The sequence below is a fragment of the Nicotiana tabacum genome, chromosome 6 (assembly GCF_000715075.1).
Source record: "Nicotiana tabacum cultivar K326 chromosome 6, ASM71507v2, whole genome shotgun sequence".
Classification (NCBI taxonomy): domain Eukaryota; kingdom Viridiplantae; phylum Streptophyta; class Magnoliopsida; order Solanales; family Solanaceae; genus Nicotiana; species Nicotiana tabacum.
Genome location: NC_134085.1, coordinates 259,946 through 280,435, shown reverse-complemented (window position 1 = coordinate 280,435; position 20,490 = coordinate 259,946). Strand labels below are relative to the sequence as shown.

At 36.1% G+C, this 20,490-nt stretch overlaps 1 protein-coding gene across 3 annotated transcripts; it reads right to left on the bottom strand.

Annotated features, from left to right (window-relative positions):
* Positions 1 to 901: 901 nt before the first annotated feature.
* On the bottom strand, positions 902 to 6,674 carry LOC107780511 (myb family transcription factor PHL7). 3 transcript variants are annotated; one of them, XM_016601062.2, is made up of 8 exons: positions 6,478 to 6,674; positions 5,225 to 5,274; positions 3,351 to 3,548; positions 2,901 to 2,977; positions 2,750 to 2,792; positions 2,547 to 2,604; positions 2,291 to 2,363; positions 902 to 1,603 (listed from the first exon to the last, which is right to left on the bottom strand). In XM_016601062.2, the coding sequence occupies exons 3-8, from the start codon at positions 3,454 to 3,456 to the stop codon at positions 1,070 to 1,072; spliced, it is 891 nt and encodes a 296-aa protein (XP_016456548.1). In that variant the 5' UTR covers positions 3,457 to 3,548; positions 5,225 to 5,274; positions 6,478 to 6,674; the 3' UTR covers positions 902 to 1,069. The 3 variants fall into 3 exon arrangements, with proteins under 3 accessions (XP_016456548.1, XP_016456549.1, XP_075110579.1); XM_016601063.2 differs by having other exon boundaries at positions 6,470 to 6,630; XM_075254478.1 differs by lacking the exon at positions 5,225 to 5,274 and having other exon boundaries at positions 6,478 to 6,632.
* Positions 6,675 to 20,490: the final 13,816 nt, after the last annotated feature.

The window sequence follows — 20,490 nt, the reverse complement described above, 5'->3', positions numbered from 1 at the left end:
TAATGACTTTTTTGTTACAAGCGAAAGACAGATGACTTTAGTAAGTAATTTCGGATAGTTGAGTGAAAGTTTGAGTTATGGACTTTAGAAAAAGATATCACACTTTGTTATTTAGAAAAAAATTTAACTTTAAACTTTCTACATTATCGTTAATGAGATAATCAAAAATTGTGAATTTCCAAATTTAAAGTGTTGCTTGGGCTGAGAGCATGTGGGAACAGACCTTACTTGTGAGATTATACTGGGATGTTGTTGTTGTCGTCGTCGTCTTGAGCTGAGAGCAAAGAAAAAAACCGACTTCTAGTCTAGTAGGAAGTAAGCAAGAAAAAACCCTTCCGATAATACTTTCCTAAACGGATTTAGGGATCTTGCTGCTGTTGCTATTCTTTTGATTTGAAATATAAAGTTGATTAATGTTGACAACTAATTCTTGTGCATATGTTTCTAGCTATGCGGTTTTTAGATAGTTATTACAAATGGAATTTGCTAATATATAGTTGATGACACTTATATATAGGTGTATAAAGGACAACCCGTTGCACAAGGCATCCTACATTTACGCAAGGTCGGGAGGACAATACCTCAAGGGATGTGATGTAGACAATCTACCATAATGTAAGCATTAGCGGCTGCTTTTAGGACTCAAACACGACACAACGAGAAAACCCGTGACCTATAGATGTATCATATTTTAATTTTTAAAAGACTGAGGGGTTCGCAATCTGTTTTCAATCAGCTCTCGTGTATTTGAATCTTAACTATTGTAGTTCATAGTATTATTTAGTGTCTAGTTCGTGAATCAAAAGGTATACTTAACCAAGTACATTCAGAACTTTGTAGGCAAGACTGAAGTAATGCAAGTGAAGCAGGCAAGAATTCAGAACTTTGTTAAGAGTGACTATAAAGCAAGAGTTGTAAAGTAATTCTTGAGAATAAAAGGTATATTTAATCTAATACATTCAGTAAGCAAAGTAGCATCTGTGACCTAATGAGAACAGACATTTTCAGACTACACATAGTAGTTGAATTGAAGTTCTATTGCACATGCATCATGCAAATATGACGTAACTTACATGTTACTTCCAGAAATTTTTGAACCTTCATTGCCAAGAGTCAATCCTGATGAAAGATTGAACTGATCGCTCGCCAGGAAAACTACTGGATTTGATTGCTGGTATTGTGAGCTCAAGCTTGATTCCAAAATCTGGTGGGGAAGTAGCGTATCTGCTTTAGTAAATGCGCATACTCTTTGTTTCTTTGATGATCTTTCACCTTCCGGGCTGTTTATTGGAGAAGTCTCGCGGCAACCAGAATCTGGAGTAAGAGGCTCATGTTGCGAGGAGGAGAATGATTGATCGATAGATAGGCTCTTGGTAGGAGCATGTTCTTGTACGGGCTTATCAACGAGAGGAGACTCGGATGTTGGTGCAGGAGTCCCTGGATCAGTCCGGTTATCGGATTCCGGACCATTTTCAGCTGCTGGTGGAGTGACCCCAGAAACAGGAACTTCCGAGAGGACTCCACTTAGCCGTTGTTGTTCTTCGATTATCTTCTTCAAGTACTTTCCTTGTGCTTCAATTCTAAGCTGTAGTTGTCTTTGAACCTGTAAAATTAGAAAACTAAGTAGTAGTAGGTGGTGACAAGTAACTTTCAAAATTCCTAAACTTTTTGCAGGAATAAAATCCAAGTCCCATAACTTCCTGCTTATCAAACTGATATATGAGATGGAGTGAAAATGAATTAAGTTATCTGTATACAAATATCAGTTCATTTCATAAAGCATGCTCAATATATCACTGCTTTTGATGAAAGAAACCGAATACAGATAGATTTCAAGGGAAATGTTTGAAAATATGTAATTGGAAGGCCACAAACAAAATATTGGCACGCTGGACTTGGGAAAATGGATAATTTAATAGGAAAAAGCCGGCAAGTTTTAGATTAAAGTAGAAGTTAAAAATAGGATGACCAAAAATAGAGAAAAAGAAGGTAGCTAACATCTCCTTGAAACTTTGGTAATTGTTGAAAGACTATAACTGTCGAACAAAATAACTTCCTTGCTAATCAAACAATGTTTTTTCACTTTCTATCCCTTCTCATGCTTTAACTAACCAAAAAGATTCAAGAAGCTCCAGAATCCTCATAAGAAGAATGAGGATAAAGGTTTTTTGTACTGTAAATATGGCATCTATCCACTGCTTTTGCGCTATATATATATATATATTATATATATACACAAATTGTTATTCTTTCTCAAAAGAATTGTTCAAGAAGCACCAGGAGAACATACCTCCAGTTGCTCATGTAGTCGCTTTTGCACCTCCATCTGCAGTTTTAGAGCCTCATTTATCTGCACACCGGCGCTAGAAAAGAGCAATAATTCCCTCGTGTCAAATTATAAATATTTCAGCTAAAGAAGAAAGATGATCAGAATGGAGAATGCAAGGCATTAGTAGGTATATACAGCAAATTAGTGTAAATTATGGAAGATTCAATGCTTGTGTCTTCATAAACAGATAGACAAGCAAACAGGGAAATCTACTCACGATGAACCATCCAAACTGCAAAGCATATCCCCTGATTCTTTCTTGTCAGAATTTTTCCCTTGCAATCACAGTTGCGAGCAAAAAAGGTATCAGAAAGTGTTTTACTGGAGAAGCATAAAATCACCACATTTCAAATGAATAAAGTCTCTTTAAAGCTTTAAGAAATAAACATCGTCAACATTTTGAATTCTAAAGGAACCTACCATCAGATGAGGAATCTGGAAGGTATTTAGCAAGTCGATATTTCTGAATGAACAGGCAAATGAATGCAATTTAGTCACTACAATGAAATTCCTTTTTAAGAAAATAACTAGTCAGAAGACGTTTCAGAATATTTTGCTGCTGCATGTATACCTGTAAATGGCTTTTTACATGGTAAATAGTTAGCCCTTGCACACCCATGACTCGAAGAACACCTTTAGGAGTAGCACCTGAATCAGAAAAGGAAATAATGTCAGAAACATTAAATAACCAAAGCCCAAATGTAGAAATACAGGATCACAACCTCCCCTAGTGATTAATTATTGTTAGAGATTTTCTAGGCGTTGCATCTAGAGAGCGTAGCAACTGATCAATGGCAAGGTCTAAGAGACTAAGACACACAGATAATTATAGGAAAAGATCAAACTATTTATGATCCATATATCTGCAGTACTATATTGTCCAAAGCACAGCGGGAAGGTTGCCTCCCTAGCAAGTCAATGAGGAATCTTTTCTCTTATAGATTTTTTCCCCCTTTCTAGAGTGCAAAGGGGGGTTGGGAGGGAAGATAGGAGCACAATTACACTAAACTCGAGAACTTACGGTCCGGGCCACCAAGTTGTGCGACGGCATCAACGAAACGTTCATGAAGCTCATGGGTCCAACGCAATCGTTGCTTTCCAGCAAGACTAGGATTTATTGGCTCCATTGTGTTGCCACCAGCCTAATATCTGACTATACGCACTGTAACGCTTTTATGAACTAAGCTTGAACTGGGACGCCTTTAGCCAGATATGCACACTAGAATCAAAAGAAAAAAAACACACTTTATGATAAGGGAAAAACAAAAAACCCATAACATATGAATAGAGAATGAATCAGAAAGATAAACATACACTTGAACAGTTATAATAATTCTTTCATCAACTAATTCTCCAGTTAACATTCATTAACACTGAATGGATGTTAGTCACTGAGGAGCGGTATCTAATCAGTCTGTTCTCTCTAAAAATGTACAATCTAGTAGAACTACCAGGTTAACTGTACATATTGTTAAATACCATAGGCAGGTATTTAGAAGCAGCAAAATTTTCATGTCGTGTATTATACAGAAAAACATAGCTCCGAGCTGACTTGAAAATTCAGCAGAGTTCGAGCATCGATGAAAAGATAACTGGTAAGGCACAAGTGATGTACTTATAGTGCTAACCACAATCTAACAAACCACAATTTTTTTATTAACGAGTACCCACATTTTAACTTCAATGGAAAAAAATGCATTTAATTTCCAAAAATAAGATTAAGTATTCTCATTTAAATCTAGAGGTATGTGAGTTTACTTTAGATTGAAGTTTTTTTTTTTTTTTAGATAGGTGAGATCCATTATCCAATCGCATCAAAGGTTTATCATGTAATAACTTTTCCTCCATTCAAGAAAGTAAGGGATCTTCATTGATCAGCCCTAAATTATCATATCTTTATTGCTTACCCATTTTACAGGAAGATAAAACAAAAAAGTCTACACCTTCAGCAGAAGCCTTAGTTGTATCAACCATGAAGGGAATCTTCATGCTATGATGACACTGAAATCTCAAACACTCTAGCTACTTAAAAGCTGTATATATGCAAAATGACCTCTTCTAATCTATCAGGAAAATTAGGATGTATAATATTGATCGTTATCTTCCCATCCCTTTAACGACAAGCAACAGCTGATCCAAAGGAAAAGGAAAAACACAAGTTTCCACATTCATTTTTAACTTACTCTTTTGGGAACAGATGGAAAAATACCGTGTTCCCAAATCTTATAGAGAAGTGATAGCGAGTATTATGGAGATATGCATGAAATGGAAGTGCATATTCCCAAACTACAGTAGTGATTGCATATCAAAGTGAATAAAGAACCAGCTTCTGTTGTCTGAAATTTAGGAAAATGATTTATTACCAAGTCAAAACACAATTGACAGAGAAAGCTGGGTTATTCAGCATGCAAAACAAGGGTATGCAGGGTTTACCAAGTTTCTCATAGAACAAATCATAGGTGGAGTGAGTTTCTATGGGAACCAATGGATTTGGGTTTCCTAAAGCAAAAGAATAGCTAAAATTGAGGACTAAAGAAACTCTAGTCCATGCACGTCACAACATGAGAGAAAGCAAACGAAAATGGGAGGATAAATGAATGTGAATGAGAGAGAAAATATGTCAAGAGGGATAACTTCCTCTCCCCTCAATGAAAATAACAACACACTTACATCTAAAACATTATCAGTGTTACAATAGTTTTCTCAAGATGCATGGGGTGTATCACTCTCAAAACGATTGCTCCACTGAAAACTAAAAACATAATCTCAAGAAGAAAGGATAAGAAACTCTAAAAGGTGAACACGTTTGGAAGTAAATAAACTTAGTGTACAGGTTAATATTTATTAACACTATGCTTCAGACAAGTTGATAGCTCACAAGAGCAAAACCATTACCATCTGAATAGTAATGCATGGGTAACATTTACGTACACTTTCAATTTGACCTGCATAGCATTGAAAAAATGGAAAATATATAAGTTAATAATACACAATTCAACTTTTCTGCATCTTTAATCTGAAACACAATCATGAAACAGCATCTATCTGAGTGGACAAATGATCATAGTTTCTCAAAAAAATTCCTCACACTACAGGAACTACATGTTACCAAAGCGGCAGATGTTCACCGTAAAAAATATGATCGATTAAGGTTGGAAAAGAAAAACAGAAAGAGGCTTGAAGGGTGCAGATGCAAATACAACTTATGCTTGGCTACTACGTATTTTGTACTCGAACATAATATCCATAAAAACCTAGATGGCGATTCCGTCCGCTATTAGATGACATTCTTGCCGACTGAGCCAAAAATTCAAAGGACAGAACCAACAACCCAGCTACATGTTTATACTCAAGGGGTACAAAACCACCTAGTTATAAACTTCCTTTGTTTACTTTAAGTACACTGTTTTGACCTAAAATTTTCTTTCTCTGATGTATGAAAAATGTCAAGGAGAAATAACAATTTTACCACCAAGCATCTCAAAGCCTTAAACAGCCCAAAAATTAGCTTCAACAATCTATCAATAATTATTAGCTCATCATTAAAGAAACATTACTAAACCATTTATTAAAAAGGAAAACTCATAATTCAGTAAACTAAAATTAAAATTTTCCTAAAACAGCTAAATTTCTCCATCTTTTAAACTATTTCTTTAAATTCAAAAACTTATAAGCAATTTAACCCCAAGAAATTCAACAACAAGCTAAAATGCTCTGAATTAAAAAAAAAATCATTTCACTAGCTGGGAAACACACCCTTTACATAAAAGACATCATTTCAGCTCCAAGACTAAACATTTTTCACCTTCCATAAAACTCAACAAAATCACCAGAAATTTCCATCAAATTCAGGTAAAAGAAATATTTTTTGAAGAAAAAAGTTAGCTCCAAATCATTCTAGTCAACACTTTTACCTTATCAAGAATATAACCCTAGTTTCATGTGTAAAAATCACACACCAATTCTTATAAATCAAAACCAAAACTTCATTCTAAAACTTCCATACAACAAAACCCCCACCTCAAAACTAAATAAAATACCCAATTTTTCCATCAAATTTTGCTGAAAATGAGAAATTAAAAAAAGAAGAGAATTTTGAAGAAAAAAAATAACGATCTTCACAGAAAAAAACCGACTGACAATCTTACAGAGCTGTAAAAGATCTCTCTTCGTTTTCCTTTTTGATGAGATCTGCGAATTTGGTTCTCTCTCTCTCTTTTTGAGTGCGAAGTGATTTTATTTTTTTAAATTTCTGGAATATTTATTTAAGAGGAAAAATATAATTAATGTTAGATGGGCAAAAAGGAAGAGAACGAGAGATGTGAAAGTGAATAATTTAAAGCTGACCGCGAATTGGATGTCAGTTCTGCCCCTATGAGTGCCCGTGGTGAGAAGGACATTGACAACCCCCACCTTTTTTTAAAAAAAAAAGTTATACTCTACAAAAATACATGAAATGTTATAAATATATTATATTATGGATGTTCATTTAGTACTCCGTTGTAAATAAGCTTCCTGAAGAAACTTATCCATATGGGACTCTACCGTAAATATGTTTATCTATTTAGTACTATATTGGAAATAAGCTTCCTGAAGAAGCTTATCACTTCGGTACCCAGTTATGGATAAACATTATCCCCGGTAGAAGATTATCCATACCGGGTATAATGAGCTTATCTTTTCAGTACCCGGTTATGGATAAACATTACCCCCGGTAGAAGATTATCCATACCGGATATAATAAGCTTATTCATTCAGTACTCCGTTATGGATAAATATTGCTCTCAGTAGAAGATTATCCATATCTGGTACAGCAGCAGCTTACACAGCAGCTTGTAGCAGCTTATAGTAGCAGCTTACACAGCAGCTTGTAGTAGCAGCTTACACTGCAGCTTGTAGTAGCAGCTTACACTGCAGCTTGTAGTAGCAGCTTACAGAGCAGCTTCCTTTCTTCTATAAATAGAAGAGATTTCAGTTCATTATGTACATCAGTTTGAATTCGAATAATATATCAGTTTCTCTCTATACTTGTCTTTACTTTATAGTCTTTATTTTATAACACGTTATCAGCACGAAGCTCTACCATCTCGAGCAAATATTTTGAAAGTATCTGAGGTAAGAACTTTCTTTTCCTAAATAATGTCAAATCTTTCTAAACTTGAATTTGTAGCTCTGGATATATCGGGCAAAAGCTACATGTCTTGGGTGCTTGATGCTGAAATTCATCTTGATGCAATGGGTCTGACAGACATCATCAAGGATAAAAATCAGGCATCAAACCAAGACTATGCCAAAGCAATGATATTCTTACGCCATCACCTTGATGAGGGCCTGAAAATGGAATATCTCACTATTAAAGATCCAGTCATACTGTGGAATAATTTGAAAGATAGCTATGACCACCTGAAGATGGTCGTTCTTCCACAGGCACGTTATGATTGGACTCATCTAAGGCTACAAGATTTTAAATCTATCAGTGAGTATAATTCTGCTATGTTCAGAATTATTTCCCAATTAAAATTATGTGGTGATAATATTACTGATCATGATATGTTAGAGAAAACTTTCACCACTTTTCATGCCTCGAATATGCTCCTGCAGCAGCAATATCGAGAGATGGGATTTAAAAAGTATTCTGAACTTATCTCACATCTTCTTATAGCAGAGCAACATAATGGGCTATTAATGAAAAATCGTGAAAGTCGACCTATTGGTTCTTGTCCATTCCCTGAAGTGAATGAGACGAACTTCCACCAAGCTAAACGTGGAAGAGGTCGTGGCCTTAGTCGTGGTCATTGCCGTGGTCGGGGAAGAAACCCCAATCATGGTAATAATAATGCACCAAAGAAGCCTCCTCACCACCAGCAGTGGAAAAGGAAGGAACAAAAGCATGAAGCGGTGCAAGCGCCAAATGTAGAAAATGCATGCTATAGATGTGGAGGAAAAGGGCACTGGTCACGTACTTGTCGTACGCCAAAGCACCTGGTTGAGCTTTATCAAGCCTCCCTGAAGAAGACAGAGAAAAATGCTGAAACAAATTTTATTTCTGAAGATAATTTAGACTTCATGCATTTGGATGTAGCTGATTACTTTGCACTCCCAGAAAGAGAAACAAGTCATGTAATCGGTGATGAATCTGTAGAAATGTAAATATTTTAATTTTTGTTATTTGTAATAGATAGTATGGTTATGTAATTGTTGTACATAAAGAAAAATTATGATTTGATGTTTACTATAATATATCTTATTTATGTCATTTTAAAGAATATGGATAATATTATTAGATCAACTTAAACTCTAGCAGAGTTTGCAAGAAATATACAACCACCAGAAGTAGTTATATTTCATATATCTCATTGTAATTATATTTTGTTAACCACCAGAAGTGGTATATGTCTATGATCACCAGAAGTGATAATTTAGGCTTTCTATAGTTACAATTGAAGATAAGCTACATAAATATTCTCTATATTAAATGCACGCCTCGATTTGCTCCTGAAGTAGTAAATATTTTAAAAGAGGTTGAGGCATCACAATTTGATGTGATTAATGCGCATTCAGATAATTATGTTCCATTTCCTGAAGGATGAGAACTTTTGATAACATTAATCCATTCCCTGAAGTGAATGTGACAATACTAATAAGTCGGGTAAATATGAACGCGCTCTTGATGTGAATACATTACAATTCACCTCCAGAAGAGTTAATATAATCGAGAGAATATATACTCAATATTTCGTATTTTAAATTTGCTCCTGAAGAAGTAACATAGTTGAAATTGCCTCCTGAAGTGGAAAAATATTATGAAGAAGAGTTTTCGTGTGCTTAAACAATTGTTTTACATTGTTTATTTGATTGTGATTTTCTCTCATGACACCAGCAGTGTCTGAGCAATATTTGATAGTACAAAATGTATCAATAACTCCTAAAGAGCTAAATATTTGCCTAAAGAATACATGACACCAGTAGTGCCAGATAAATATTAGATTGTGGATAATAAATTAAGGCTCTCGAAGAGCTTATATACAAATATGTCATTCATATTATATGATTATGGTCAAAACATATGTTGTAGTAAACCTGAAGTTTACTAATATAAATGGCTATCATATTGAGACTACAAATGATTGGAAGATTGATAATCTTCATGTTTCCACAATCATAGGGGGTAAAATAATATGTATGTGAGAAGTTACCTGCCTTATTCTTTAATTTGTACTATATCATGTATCACAGTAAACCAGAAGTTTACTAAAGCAAAAGTTTATGCCATAGTAAACCAGAAGTTTACTAAGAGATAGCACATGACATGATAAACTTGAAGTTTTCATTTGCCATTTTTAAATGAGCTATTTGAGAATTCAGATAAGCATATACTAAAGAACTAGAAGATTCTTCAGGAATTCTCATGTGTTGCTTGTTCTCATAATGAATTGATTATACCAGCTAAAGTTGGGACTAAGACACCTGATTCTGAAATATATAAAAGGTGAATATGGGCCCGTTCACTTATCATGTGAACCACTTATAGGTGCATATATGAGATGGTTACATGTGTATTTATTGTCAACCTGCAGTTTGGCATTTGGAATTGCTTTTCTCGATTAAGAGCATAATTTTCAGATTATGAAATCAAGACAATTCATCTTGATAATGCTGGTTTATATCCAAGCTGGTTTAGAATTGAATACCTCCTATTAATGTCTAAACCATTGCTTATGAGAACAAAGCTTCATGTGTTGGTCTAAGATTTTCTAAATTGCATATAGAAGCACTTGTATGCATCAGATCAACAATATATGATAAGTCCTCCCTTCACAATTGGTTTAGGATCAGAAACCAAATATTTTTACTATCTTTTGTTGCGTGGTATATGATTAATTTCTCTACCATAATACACACAGATATGTTTCCCAAAGATGATTGGGGATATATGTTAGTTTTTCTAACATTTGGGGGATGGAATAAGCAGTTGAAAAATATGCTATATGAATCGAATTATCATGATCCTCACTTAGAAGATAATTCAAGTCGAATGTCAGAAGCATTTGCTGATCTAAAATTAAATATCATATTTCAGCTGCAAATGCTCCTATTAAAATTAAAGTCCCTGAAGGATAGAGTTTACTGTACGCATGAAGCGTGGTAGACCAATCGGTTCCAAAGGTAACAATCCTTGAAAAATAGTAGGAGCTAATGATCAAAATGATCATAATGAGGAGGAAATATGCTCTAGAAGAGCCCACGACATAACATTTCATGAAACTCCCGGAAAAGTTCAGGTACCTGAAAATAAAGAAAGTGATGAGATCTCCACAAGTTATGTCGCTTCGGAACTGACACAAAATGATCGTCGACGATACATTTAATACAATATAGTGCACAATATTGTAAACGATTGTGAGGATCGGACTAGCAGTCCAGACACTTGAAGATGTCGTACCATTTAGATACAAGTCTTAACCTATATGACTTATTTGGCTAAATCTATATGAAGATCTTTGAAGGATTGAAAATGCCCGAAGCATATAATTCAAAGTCTTGAGAAATGTACTCGATCAAATTATAAAGATCTTTGTACGATTTAAAGCAATCTGGGCGCATGTGGTACAATCGCATTAGTGAATATTTGCTGAAAGAAGGTTACATAAATTATGTTATTTGTCAATGTATTTTTATAAAGAAAATGTCATCAGACTTTGTTACACTTGCTGTTTATGTTGGTGACATAAATTGGAACTCCAGAAGAGCTCCAAGAGGGTATTAAAAATGCTTTTACATGGACAAAGTGTACCTATTAAGTACACCATTGGATATTCAATCACTTGAAGTGAATAAGGATCTGTTCCAACCTCTAAAAGAGGATGAGGAGCTCCTTGGTCCTGAAATACTCTATCTTGGTGTAGATGTTGCACTTATTTATCTTGCTAATGCTAACAAAAGTGGTGCAGATCATATTGATAATGCAGATGCAGGTTATTTATCTGATACCCATAAAGCTCGATCTCAAACCGGCAAGCAGGGAGTGAATATGATTGAGATCAGTGATTCATTCGAGAAATATGTGGGTTGGAATGTGAGAAAAGACCCACAATTTTTTACGAAGACAATGCTGCATGCATAGCCCAATTGAAGGGAAGAATGATAAAAGGAGATAGAACGAAGCACATTTCACCAAAATTATTCTACACACACGATCTTCAGAAAAGTGGTGACATTGATGTGCAACAAATCCGTTCAAGTAATAATCCAACAGATTTATTCACTAAATCTTTGCCAACTTCAACTTTTGAGAAGATGATATACAAGATTGGAATGCGGAGACTCAAATATTTGAAACAAGGTTTTCATCAGGGGGAGTAAAATACGCGATGCACTCTTTTTCCCTTACTAAGGTTTTTTCCCATGGGGTTTTCCTTATAAGGTTTTTAATGAGGCACCTAACAATGCGTCTTACTAAATATGTGTACTCTTTTTCCTTCACTGGGATTTTTTTCCCACGTGGTTTTTCCCAGTAAGGTTTTAATGAGGCACATTATCTTTTTAATGAACATCCAAGGGGGAGTGTTATAAATATATTATATTATGGATGTTCATTTAGTACTCCGTTGTAAATAAGCTTCCTGAAGAAACTTATCCATATGGGACTCCACCGTAAATATGTTTATCTATTTAGTACTATATTGGAAATAAGCTTCCTGAAGAAGCGTATCACTTCGGTACCCAGTTATGGATAAACATTATCCCCGGTAGAAGATTATCCATACCGGGTATAATGAGCTTATCTTTTCAGTACCCGGTTATGGATAAACATTACCCCCGGTAGAAGATTATCCATACCGGATATAATAAGCTTATTCATTCAGTACTCCGTTATGGATAAATATTGCTCTCAGTAGAAGATTATCCATATCTGGTACAGCAGCAGCTTACACAGCAGCTTGTAGCAGCTTACACAGCAGCTTGTAGTAGCAGCTTACACAGCAGCTTGTAGTAGCAGCTTACACTGCAGCTTGTAGTAGCAGCTTACACTGCAGCTTGTAGTAGCAGCTTACACTGCAGCTTCCTTTCTTCTATAAATAGAAGAGATTTCAGTTCATTATGTACATCAGTTTGAATTCGAATAATATATCAGTTTCTCTCTATACTTGTCTTTACTTTATAGTCTTTATTTTATAACATGTTATCAGCACTAAACTTTGACATCTCGAGCAAATACTTTATTTAACCAAGTATAATATGTATGACTGCTACCTTATTTGGACGGTAGAACTAGACCCAGAATAAAAAATAAGCAAAAATATTTTCTTAACTAACAATAACCCTAGTCCTTGCTATCTATATGTACAATCAATTCAAATTTAGACATGGAAGTTATTTGTCTTTCTAGTTCTTTTTGCCATTTAAATTCTTTCTGCCCTCTGATATGTAAGTCCAATGCAATGTCTTTAATCCTCTGCATGAAATCTCCTTTGGTTTCTCTCTGTATGGTAGATCACAACTGCAAACAAAAATACTAGTATATCACCTCGAACTTTGCTTGTAGTCTTCTTCTTTAGTCATTCAATCTTCTCATCCCAGCTCCCAATATGGTGTTTCTCCTATCCAATATAGCAATGTAGCCCAAATATTTCTGGAGTAATCACATTCAAACATAAGATGCTCCATTGTCTCCTCAATATTCCTCCCACATAGCACACAACCACTTGTTACTGATATTCCCTATTTTCTTAGCCGATCTACTGTAGCTAATCTTTGATGCATAGCCAACCATAGTATGAACTGATGCCTTGGCAATGATTTTGATCCTATAGTAAGTCTTTTTCAGGGACTCTTCTGGTATTGAGGCTTTGCTGCAACATATAGCTGCTTGATGCTGAACTTTCCCTGCTTATAGTAATTGTTCAAATCAGCAAAGGAGTTCTTTTGGATGAACCAGTATTTAGTGTCAAATATTTTCCTAACAAGCCAAAAAGCTTGCATAGGAGTGCACATAGTCATAAAATTCTAATCCTTAATGTATAAGCAATGGATCCATTGAATCCACATGGTATCCTTTTTTGCATTTATAGCCCATAAAAGCTTACATAATGCAACTTTGTTCCATGAATGTATATCAATAACATTTAATCCTCCAGCTAACAGTGGCATACAAATCTTATCACAAGCTATAAGGGCTCTCCTAGATGGTTTACTACTCCCTGTCTACAGAAAAGTTCTGCAGGCAGTAACAATTAATTTAGTGATCTTCTTTGGCAATAGGAACACATGTGCCCAATATGTCTGCATTTCAAATACCACACTTTTGATCAACTGATGTCTACCACAATCTGAGAGGATAATTGAGCCTTGTAGTAATCTTCTCAATCTATGGCATATATTGTTGGATAGACAATTTCTTGGAAGACTAGGGTACTCCAAGATACTTAAATGGAAGCTCCCCTAGTGTGAATTGCATTTCTTCTAGAATCATCTTTTTGAACTCCAAGCACTCTTTTCCATATTAGTCTTAAGGCCTGAGACCTCAGAGAAGTGATGAAAACTTTCCAGTAGCAAGCTTATAGAGATCTTGTCTACTCTACAACATAAATCAGGTCGTCAAAACATATATGGGTTATATTATTTCGGGAGAATCTTGGATGATAATTAAAATTTGGATTATACTTCAGTTTCTTCAAGGACCTATTGAGGTACTCCATCACCAACACAAACAGGTAAGGAGATATTGGATCTCCTTGCCCTAGTCCCTTCTTATCTTGGAATTTGGCAGTTAGGCCTCCATTCAATAGTAAGGAGAAGCTGATAGTGGTCACACACTCCATTATCAACTGAACAAACTTTACAGGCATGCAAACTCTAGCATTATCATCTTTAATAATGGTCATTCAACTGAATCATATGCTTTTCGTATATCCACTTTGATGCAACATCTTGGTGAGAACTTTTTTTAGTATACCCCTTGACCAACTCATGTGCAATGATAACATTATCCAAAATAATTCTGCCTTTAATAAAGGCTGATTGAGAAGATCCAACAATAGAATCCACTATCATCTTCAACTTTGTTGTAATGATCTTTAAAATGAGTTTATAGAGAGTGGAACAACATGCTATAGGTTGATATTCTTTGACATATGTGGGGCTAGTAAACTTAGGCACCAATGTTACTGTAGTACAGTTGACACTTCTTAGAGCTTTCCATTTGTGAAAAACTCTTGTACAATTTGTTTGACTTCTCCTCCTATAACACTGCAGTATGCCTTGAAAAATTCAACTAGAAATCCATCTATACCTGGAGCCTTGTCATTTGGCAAATCCTTGAGAGCCTGGTCAATGTCCTCCTCTATTACTTGCTTATTAAGTATTTGTTGATGCTCCTTGGTGAGGAAATGCCCATTTCTGTCAATGTCAATGTCAATGCAAGGAAGTTCAGCAGGAGAAGTTCCTAGATGTGATTGGAAGAAACCTCTAAATTCGTGTTCTATCAGTGACGGTTCAGTTACTCTAAGACCTTGGTTCAGTTACTCTAAGCCCTTGGTTATTACAGATAGATGTAATTCTATTTTTAGATTGTCAGGCCTTCAAGTGAGCATGGAATAATTTAGTGTTTTGATCTCCAACTTTTATTCACATTGCTCTAGATCTCTATCTAAGCACGTGTTCATTTACCCCTTCCCTTTTTTCAATATGCATGAGCAATTCCTTTTCTTTGGATATTAACTGGATGTTGGAAGGATCTCCATCAGGTTGTCCTTGAGTATTCTGCAATTGTACCCTGAGATTACCAATCCTCCTCTCTAATGAAGATATATCCTTGCTCATCTATTGTATCTCATCCTTTAGCCTCTACAATTTCAGCCAAAGTGAGTACAGGTATGCCTTTGTACATGTTGACTCCATACTTCATGAACAACTCCCTCAAACTCCTTGTAATTTTAAAACACATTATATAGTCTAAAAGGCTTTGGCAGGTAAGAGTTGACTACATCTATGTTAATAATAATGGGGGGGGGGGGGTGATCGGAGACTCCAAGTTTTTCAAAAATAGCTTTTAGACTACTATAGTATGTAAGCCAAGAAGCATTCCCAAAAGCCTAATCAATATTACTATAAATTCTGCTATGTACATTCCTTTTATTACACCATGATCATTGACAACCTTTCTATTCAACTGTCCCAAGCCAGTGTCATTTATGCATTTTTGAAAGTCTATAAGTTTAGCTTGATGCACATGTTGGCCATTAATTCGATCATTCACAAACAACATATTGTTAAAATCTCCTATGACCAACCAAGCTTCATGCATATTACTTTGTATTTGTCTTAGTTATTCCCAGAAATTACTCCTTTCATTTATATTATTTTTCCCATATACAAATGTTATGTAACATGCAAATTACGATCCCTTATCCTTCACCTTGCAATGTACCAATAGAGTTGTGACCAGCAATATGTGGATCTGAACCAGATTTTCCTTCCAAAAGAACCAGATCCTCCCATTGTCATTTGTAGCTTCATTTGAGTATACTTTCCAATCTTTATAGAACTTTCCTCGAACTTTGCTAACACTTCTAGGCTTTATCTTTGTCTCAAGGCAACCCAGTTGAGTAATATTATGTTTCAATATAAAGGCCTTGAGTTCTTTCTGCTTAAAGGGCTTATTCAGCCCTCTTATGTTCTAGGAACTTATCATGGTAGATTTTTCTCATTGAGGCTAATCCCTTCAGTCATCTTGTCAGTGTTGCTATCATCTTGTATTCTCACTGGACTATATCTATTTCTCCTCAGCATACTCTCTAAGTTGGCATCTATTAGAGCTCCTTTCTGTTATATCTGTCCTTGAGCTTTCATCACTTGCTTCCCTCTAGTGTGTTGTTGTGGAAATACCATTGTCGATGGTTCCACCCCTATCATAGTAACTTGCTCGGTAATGACTTGAGCAGCCTACTATTTTTGTGATTGCTCAGTATTCTGAGTGCCCTTTTGCACTTGTGTTTGCTCAGTATCAAACTTCACTCTCCACTAGGCAGTATGTTGTTTTATATTTTGTTGTCTAACTGATTTCACATGCCTCTGATGTGTGTCATTTTTCACCATGTTATCTCTAGCATCGGTAGGTTTTTGTCTTTGTATCACCTGTGGTGCCTTTGTACAATTCTCTATATGCTGCCCTATCTGGAAACATCCCTCGCAAAATGAAAGTTTCCATTCATAATCCAATCATTCTTCTCTATATGTTCCATGTACCTCTCCAATAAACATTTTATCAGGTAGTTCGTGGGATATATCCATTTCAACAAGCATCAGCGCATAGGAAATCCTATCCCCCTATGCTGTGAGTTTATCTGAGCATATATATTTTCCTAGATAGCTGGCTATGTGTCCTAGATTCTCCTTTGTCCAAAATTGAATTGGCAATCCTGGAAGTATGTCCCAAATTGGTACAGTTCGATTCATTCCCTTATTCATTTGGAAGTCAGGCTCTCATTGCTTCATGATCATGGGTCTATTTTTGTACGTATAGGGACCTTGTTGCACAATTCTGTTCTTATCTTCCTCTGAGTTAAAACGAAATATAAATTACCTATCATGGCGTAGAAATTCCTGTGGTGTAGTAATGAAGTTCCACACACCATACACAAATTTGAGCATTTCTTTGAAAGAGGGAGTTCTACCCAGAACATAACCAATTAACTCTACTTTCCATTTTTGAGTTTGCTCTGCCACTTCAGCCTAATTTAGTCGAACAATCTTCATCCCTTACTTCATTATTGCAGATAATACTCCAACTAAAGCACTTATTTCTAAGATCGATTTCCTCGAACAACATCAGTTAGTGCCGGTTCTGGTCGACTAGGGTTTGCTCGTTGCATCGAGAAAGTCAATTTCCTCGCTACTGCATTAGTATCTAGCTCCTTTGGCTTAGGGAGTTTCATCTTCAACATATTTCGAAGCTTGCATTACCATTGGTGCACTCCCCATTTTGGTCATCTAGTGGACCAATTACATATGACCTAGCACTTATGGTACCCCAGATTCTGGTGTAACCATTCTGCCTCCTTCATCCGTCTTCGGTATTGTAAGCGGTGCAATTACCTGTGATTTTCGTTGGGCCATTGTCCTTGTACATACATTAGCTATCCCTGCTTAATGTGCGCCTTCAGACCAAAAAAAATAATCATGTAGTTTTATGACAAAAAAAGAATATAAAGTACTCATGTAGTTTTACATATAAAAAAATAATATTTTTTTTAAACAAAAGCAAGAATAATTATATTTTCTTCTATATTTCTTAACAAGTTTTGTAGGAAAAAATTAATTGAGGAATGAAGACAACAAGAAAAACAAGAAGGAAAAAAACAAAAATCACAATACACTTATGGAAGCAAAAATGGGTTGCCATCTCACTGTTGTGACACCAATTTTCATCCCCGCAACATCAACTCTTACCGTCCAATTCCTATCATTGTGATGGTGGCTCTCTTTTAGTTGCATATTTTCTTAGTAATAGGTCAACGTTGTATAATAAACTAATAATCATTAGCCAGACACAAGAATTAATCTTGATCTCTTTTCTTTCTTAGCTAGCGTTTGCACATAGATTTGATTAAAACTTGAAAAAAATAGTTTTTGAAGTTGTTTTAAAAAATAATTTTTGGAAGTTAAATTCTGTTTGGACATGCATTTTATTTGAAAAAAATTTAAAGTTTTGTGAGTGGAAGAAAAAATTTCACCCAAGAACTACTCTAAACTAGATTTTGGGAACTTGATTGTTTTTTAAAAGCTGATTATAATCTATGAACAAACAATACTTTCAAAAAAAATTAAAAAAGAATTACCAAAATCTATGGCCAAATGGGAGCTTAGTCTTTACTTCTTTTTATCTTTGTAGGAATACGTAAAATAGTAATAGTTTTAATTCCTTTTCTATTTTTTTATAGCTTTTCTGCATAGTAGAGTAATTATCAATGATTGTGTTACTAGATGAATGTTTACCCGTAAAATGGTATAGTTGAATTTATTACATGGTTTATAGACAAGTGAAATGATTTAATCCAAAAATAATAAATAAATTAAATAAGAAAACAAGACTTCGCATTTAAATCGAGATAAATAGCAGATAGCCTAGTTCCGGGAGCAAAGCTTCCGAATGTAATCCTCGCATTTAATACCCGAACACGTATTACTCCATGATTTAACAATATTTTTGCCGGTTCTCGAGGTAATCATGGCCACAATTTTAGCTGCCTATATCTTTACTTATACGTCTCATTCTACCTCTTTCATTGCTAACAACTTCATAAACCTTCTTAACTTATCTGCTTTTAACTCCCTCATGCTTTCATCTCTCTTTGATCTTCAAAAACTCTATCATCTTCTTCACATTATGGCTTATTATACTAATTCTTCTAAGAACTCTGGTCTTCTTTTCGGTGGGGCCCTGAAGAGGAGCAAAGATAAAGAGGTTGATATTGATGTTGATCTTACCACGGTGAGCACCATCATCCCCAAATATCTAAACACTGCCAAGGACTTCGAAGAGAAGGTCTCCACTTCAAACCCTTAAACTTGGGTTGTTGGTAAATATCCTTTTTCTATTCGTCCTTCCAGTATTCTTGATGTGAAGGAGGACTGTGACTGCCGCACCCTAAACATTATTGCTCCCGATTTGGTGGAGCGGGTAAACTTCACTAAGAAGGATTTCTTATACGTGTACACGTACCCCTTCACTTTTGGCCCATTCTCATTAGGCAGGGGACCAGTATCAAGTATGCTTGGTATATGTAGGCCCCTCTATGTGACGAATGGTGGCTAGTCTGCAATGGCTATGCCTGGAAATGAAGGAGCCCCTTACCTTGGCTCATATGATGAACCTCTACTCCGCCAAAATCTTCCATAGGGGAGTAATAAACTTCAACAAGTGTGGCCACCATGCTTTTCTTACTAGTATGGATAATGATAATGACCGTAAATGGATGGAGCGGTTTGTCTCCATTGCTACTTGGGATATCATTCCAGCCACAACGCCTTCTTTCCCCGAATCCTGGAATCATTCACGTAAGTTCAAAGTTTATCTGTTTCTCTGCTGTTTCATGTCATTGTCAACCCTTCTTCTTTCATTATTTCAGCAACTTGATGGATACCATCAAGGGTTGAAGGCCTGGACTGGTAGGTACAAAATATTTTGGACATCACTACGCCAAAGACCCGCTGATGGAAGGAATTGACCCCTAAATACGGGTGGAGGGACAAGAACCATGATAAATTATCTCTGCCTTCATTCCACCTTTGTACATAAGAAAACTGGCTAACCCTACCTCTTTGTTTGATTCAGGTCTCCCACAGGGTTCTGTTTCCATCCCTGAGGAGGGTGTTTTGGTCGACCCCGTAGAGGCTGCTAGGTTGTTTAAAGAGGCTCTCACTTGGATAGGTGCCCTCGGGTTTGCTTCCAGTGCAAGTTCTTTTTCTCGGAGTCTCGGCCAGATAACAAACAACCAAGAAGGCAACGTTCTTCCTCAGCAGAGGGTAAAAACAAAAAACTAAAGAATGCCACGCCCGAGCAGACCACAACCACTATAGTTATTGACGATGATGGGGAAGTCAGTGATGAAGGGGCTTCCCTTCAAAGGAGACAATGATCTTCATCAGCTCAACAAAATACTCAATCTTGAGAGCTTAGAACCCCAGCCGAGGGCGATATCCAAGTGCTCTAGGAGAATTTGACTTAGTGGAGAATGTTGATTCTCCCTTTCCGGTCCAAGTTGTTGCTTCCAGTACTATGAGGTCGAGTACCAGGACTCTACTACCTTCGGTTAGTGAGCAACCAACAAATAGCACTGCCTCTACCGTAGCTGCTTCTCAATCTACAACACCATCACCCTCATATCCATCTACACAAATTGTGCCTTCCTCACCAGCAACTACTATATCTCCCCCACTGGTCGCAGACACCCGAGAGGAGGGTGTCCCTCCTCCCCAATCCCCTGACCACGAGAATTTGGGGCACAACTATTTGCCCCCTTCTGTAGATTCCCAAGGGAGGAGGAGTGTCTCTCTCTCGGTGTCAAAGGAGTTCCATCTACTGTCCAGGACAGTGGAACTCGACAATTATCTAAAGCTGCTGACTTTAGATATAGATAAGAAAATACACTCTCTTTCGG

Excerpts from the sequence above, each read along its gene's own strand:
- LOC107780511 (XM_016601062.2), bottom strand. The coding sequence starts at position 3,456 with ATGGAGCCAATAAATCCTAGTCTTGCTGGAAAGCAACGATTGCGTTGG. Across the intron at positions 2,793-2,900 it reads ATGTAAAAAGCCATTTACAG|AAATATCGACTTGCTAAATA; the intron begins GTATACATGCAG and ends CTGTTCATTCAG. Across the intron at positions 2,364-2,546 it reads TGCAGTTTGGATGGTTCATC|CGCCGGTGTGCAGATAAATG; the intron begins GTGAGTAGATTT and ends GCTCTTTTCTAG.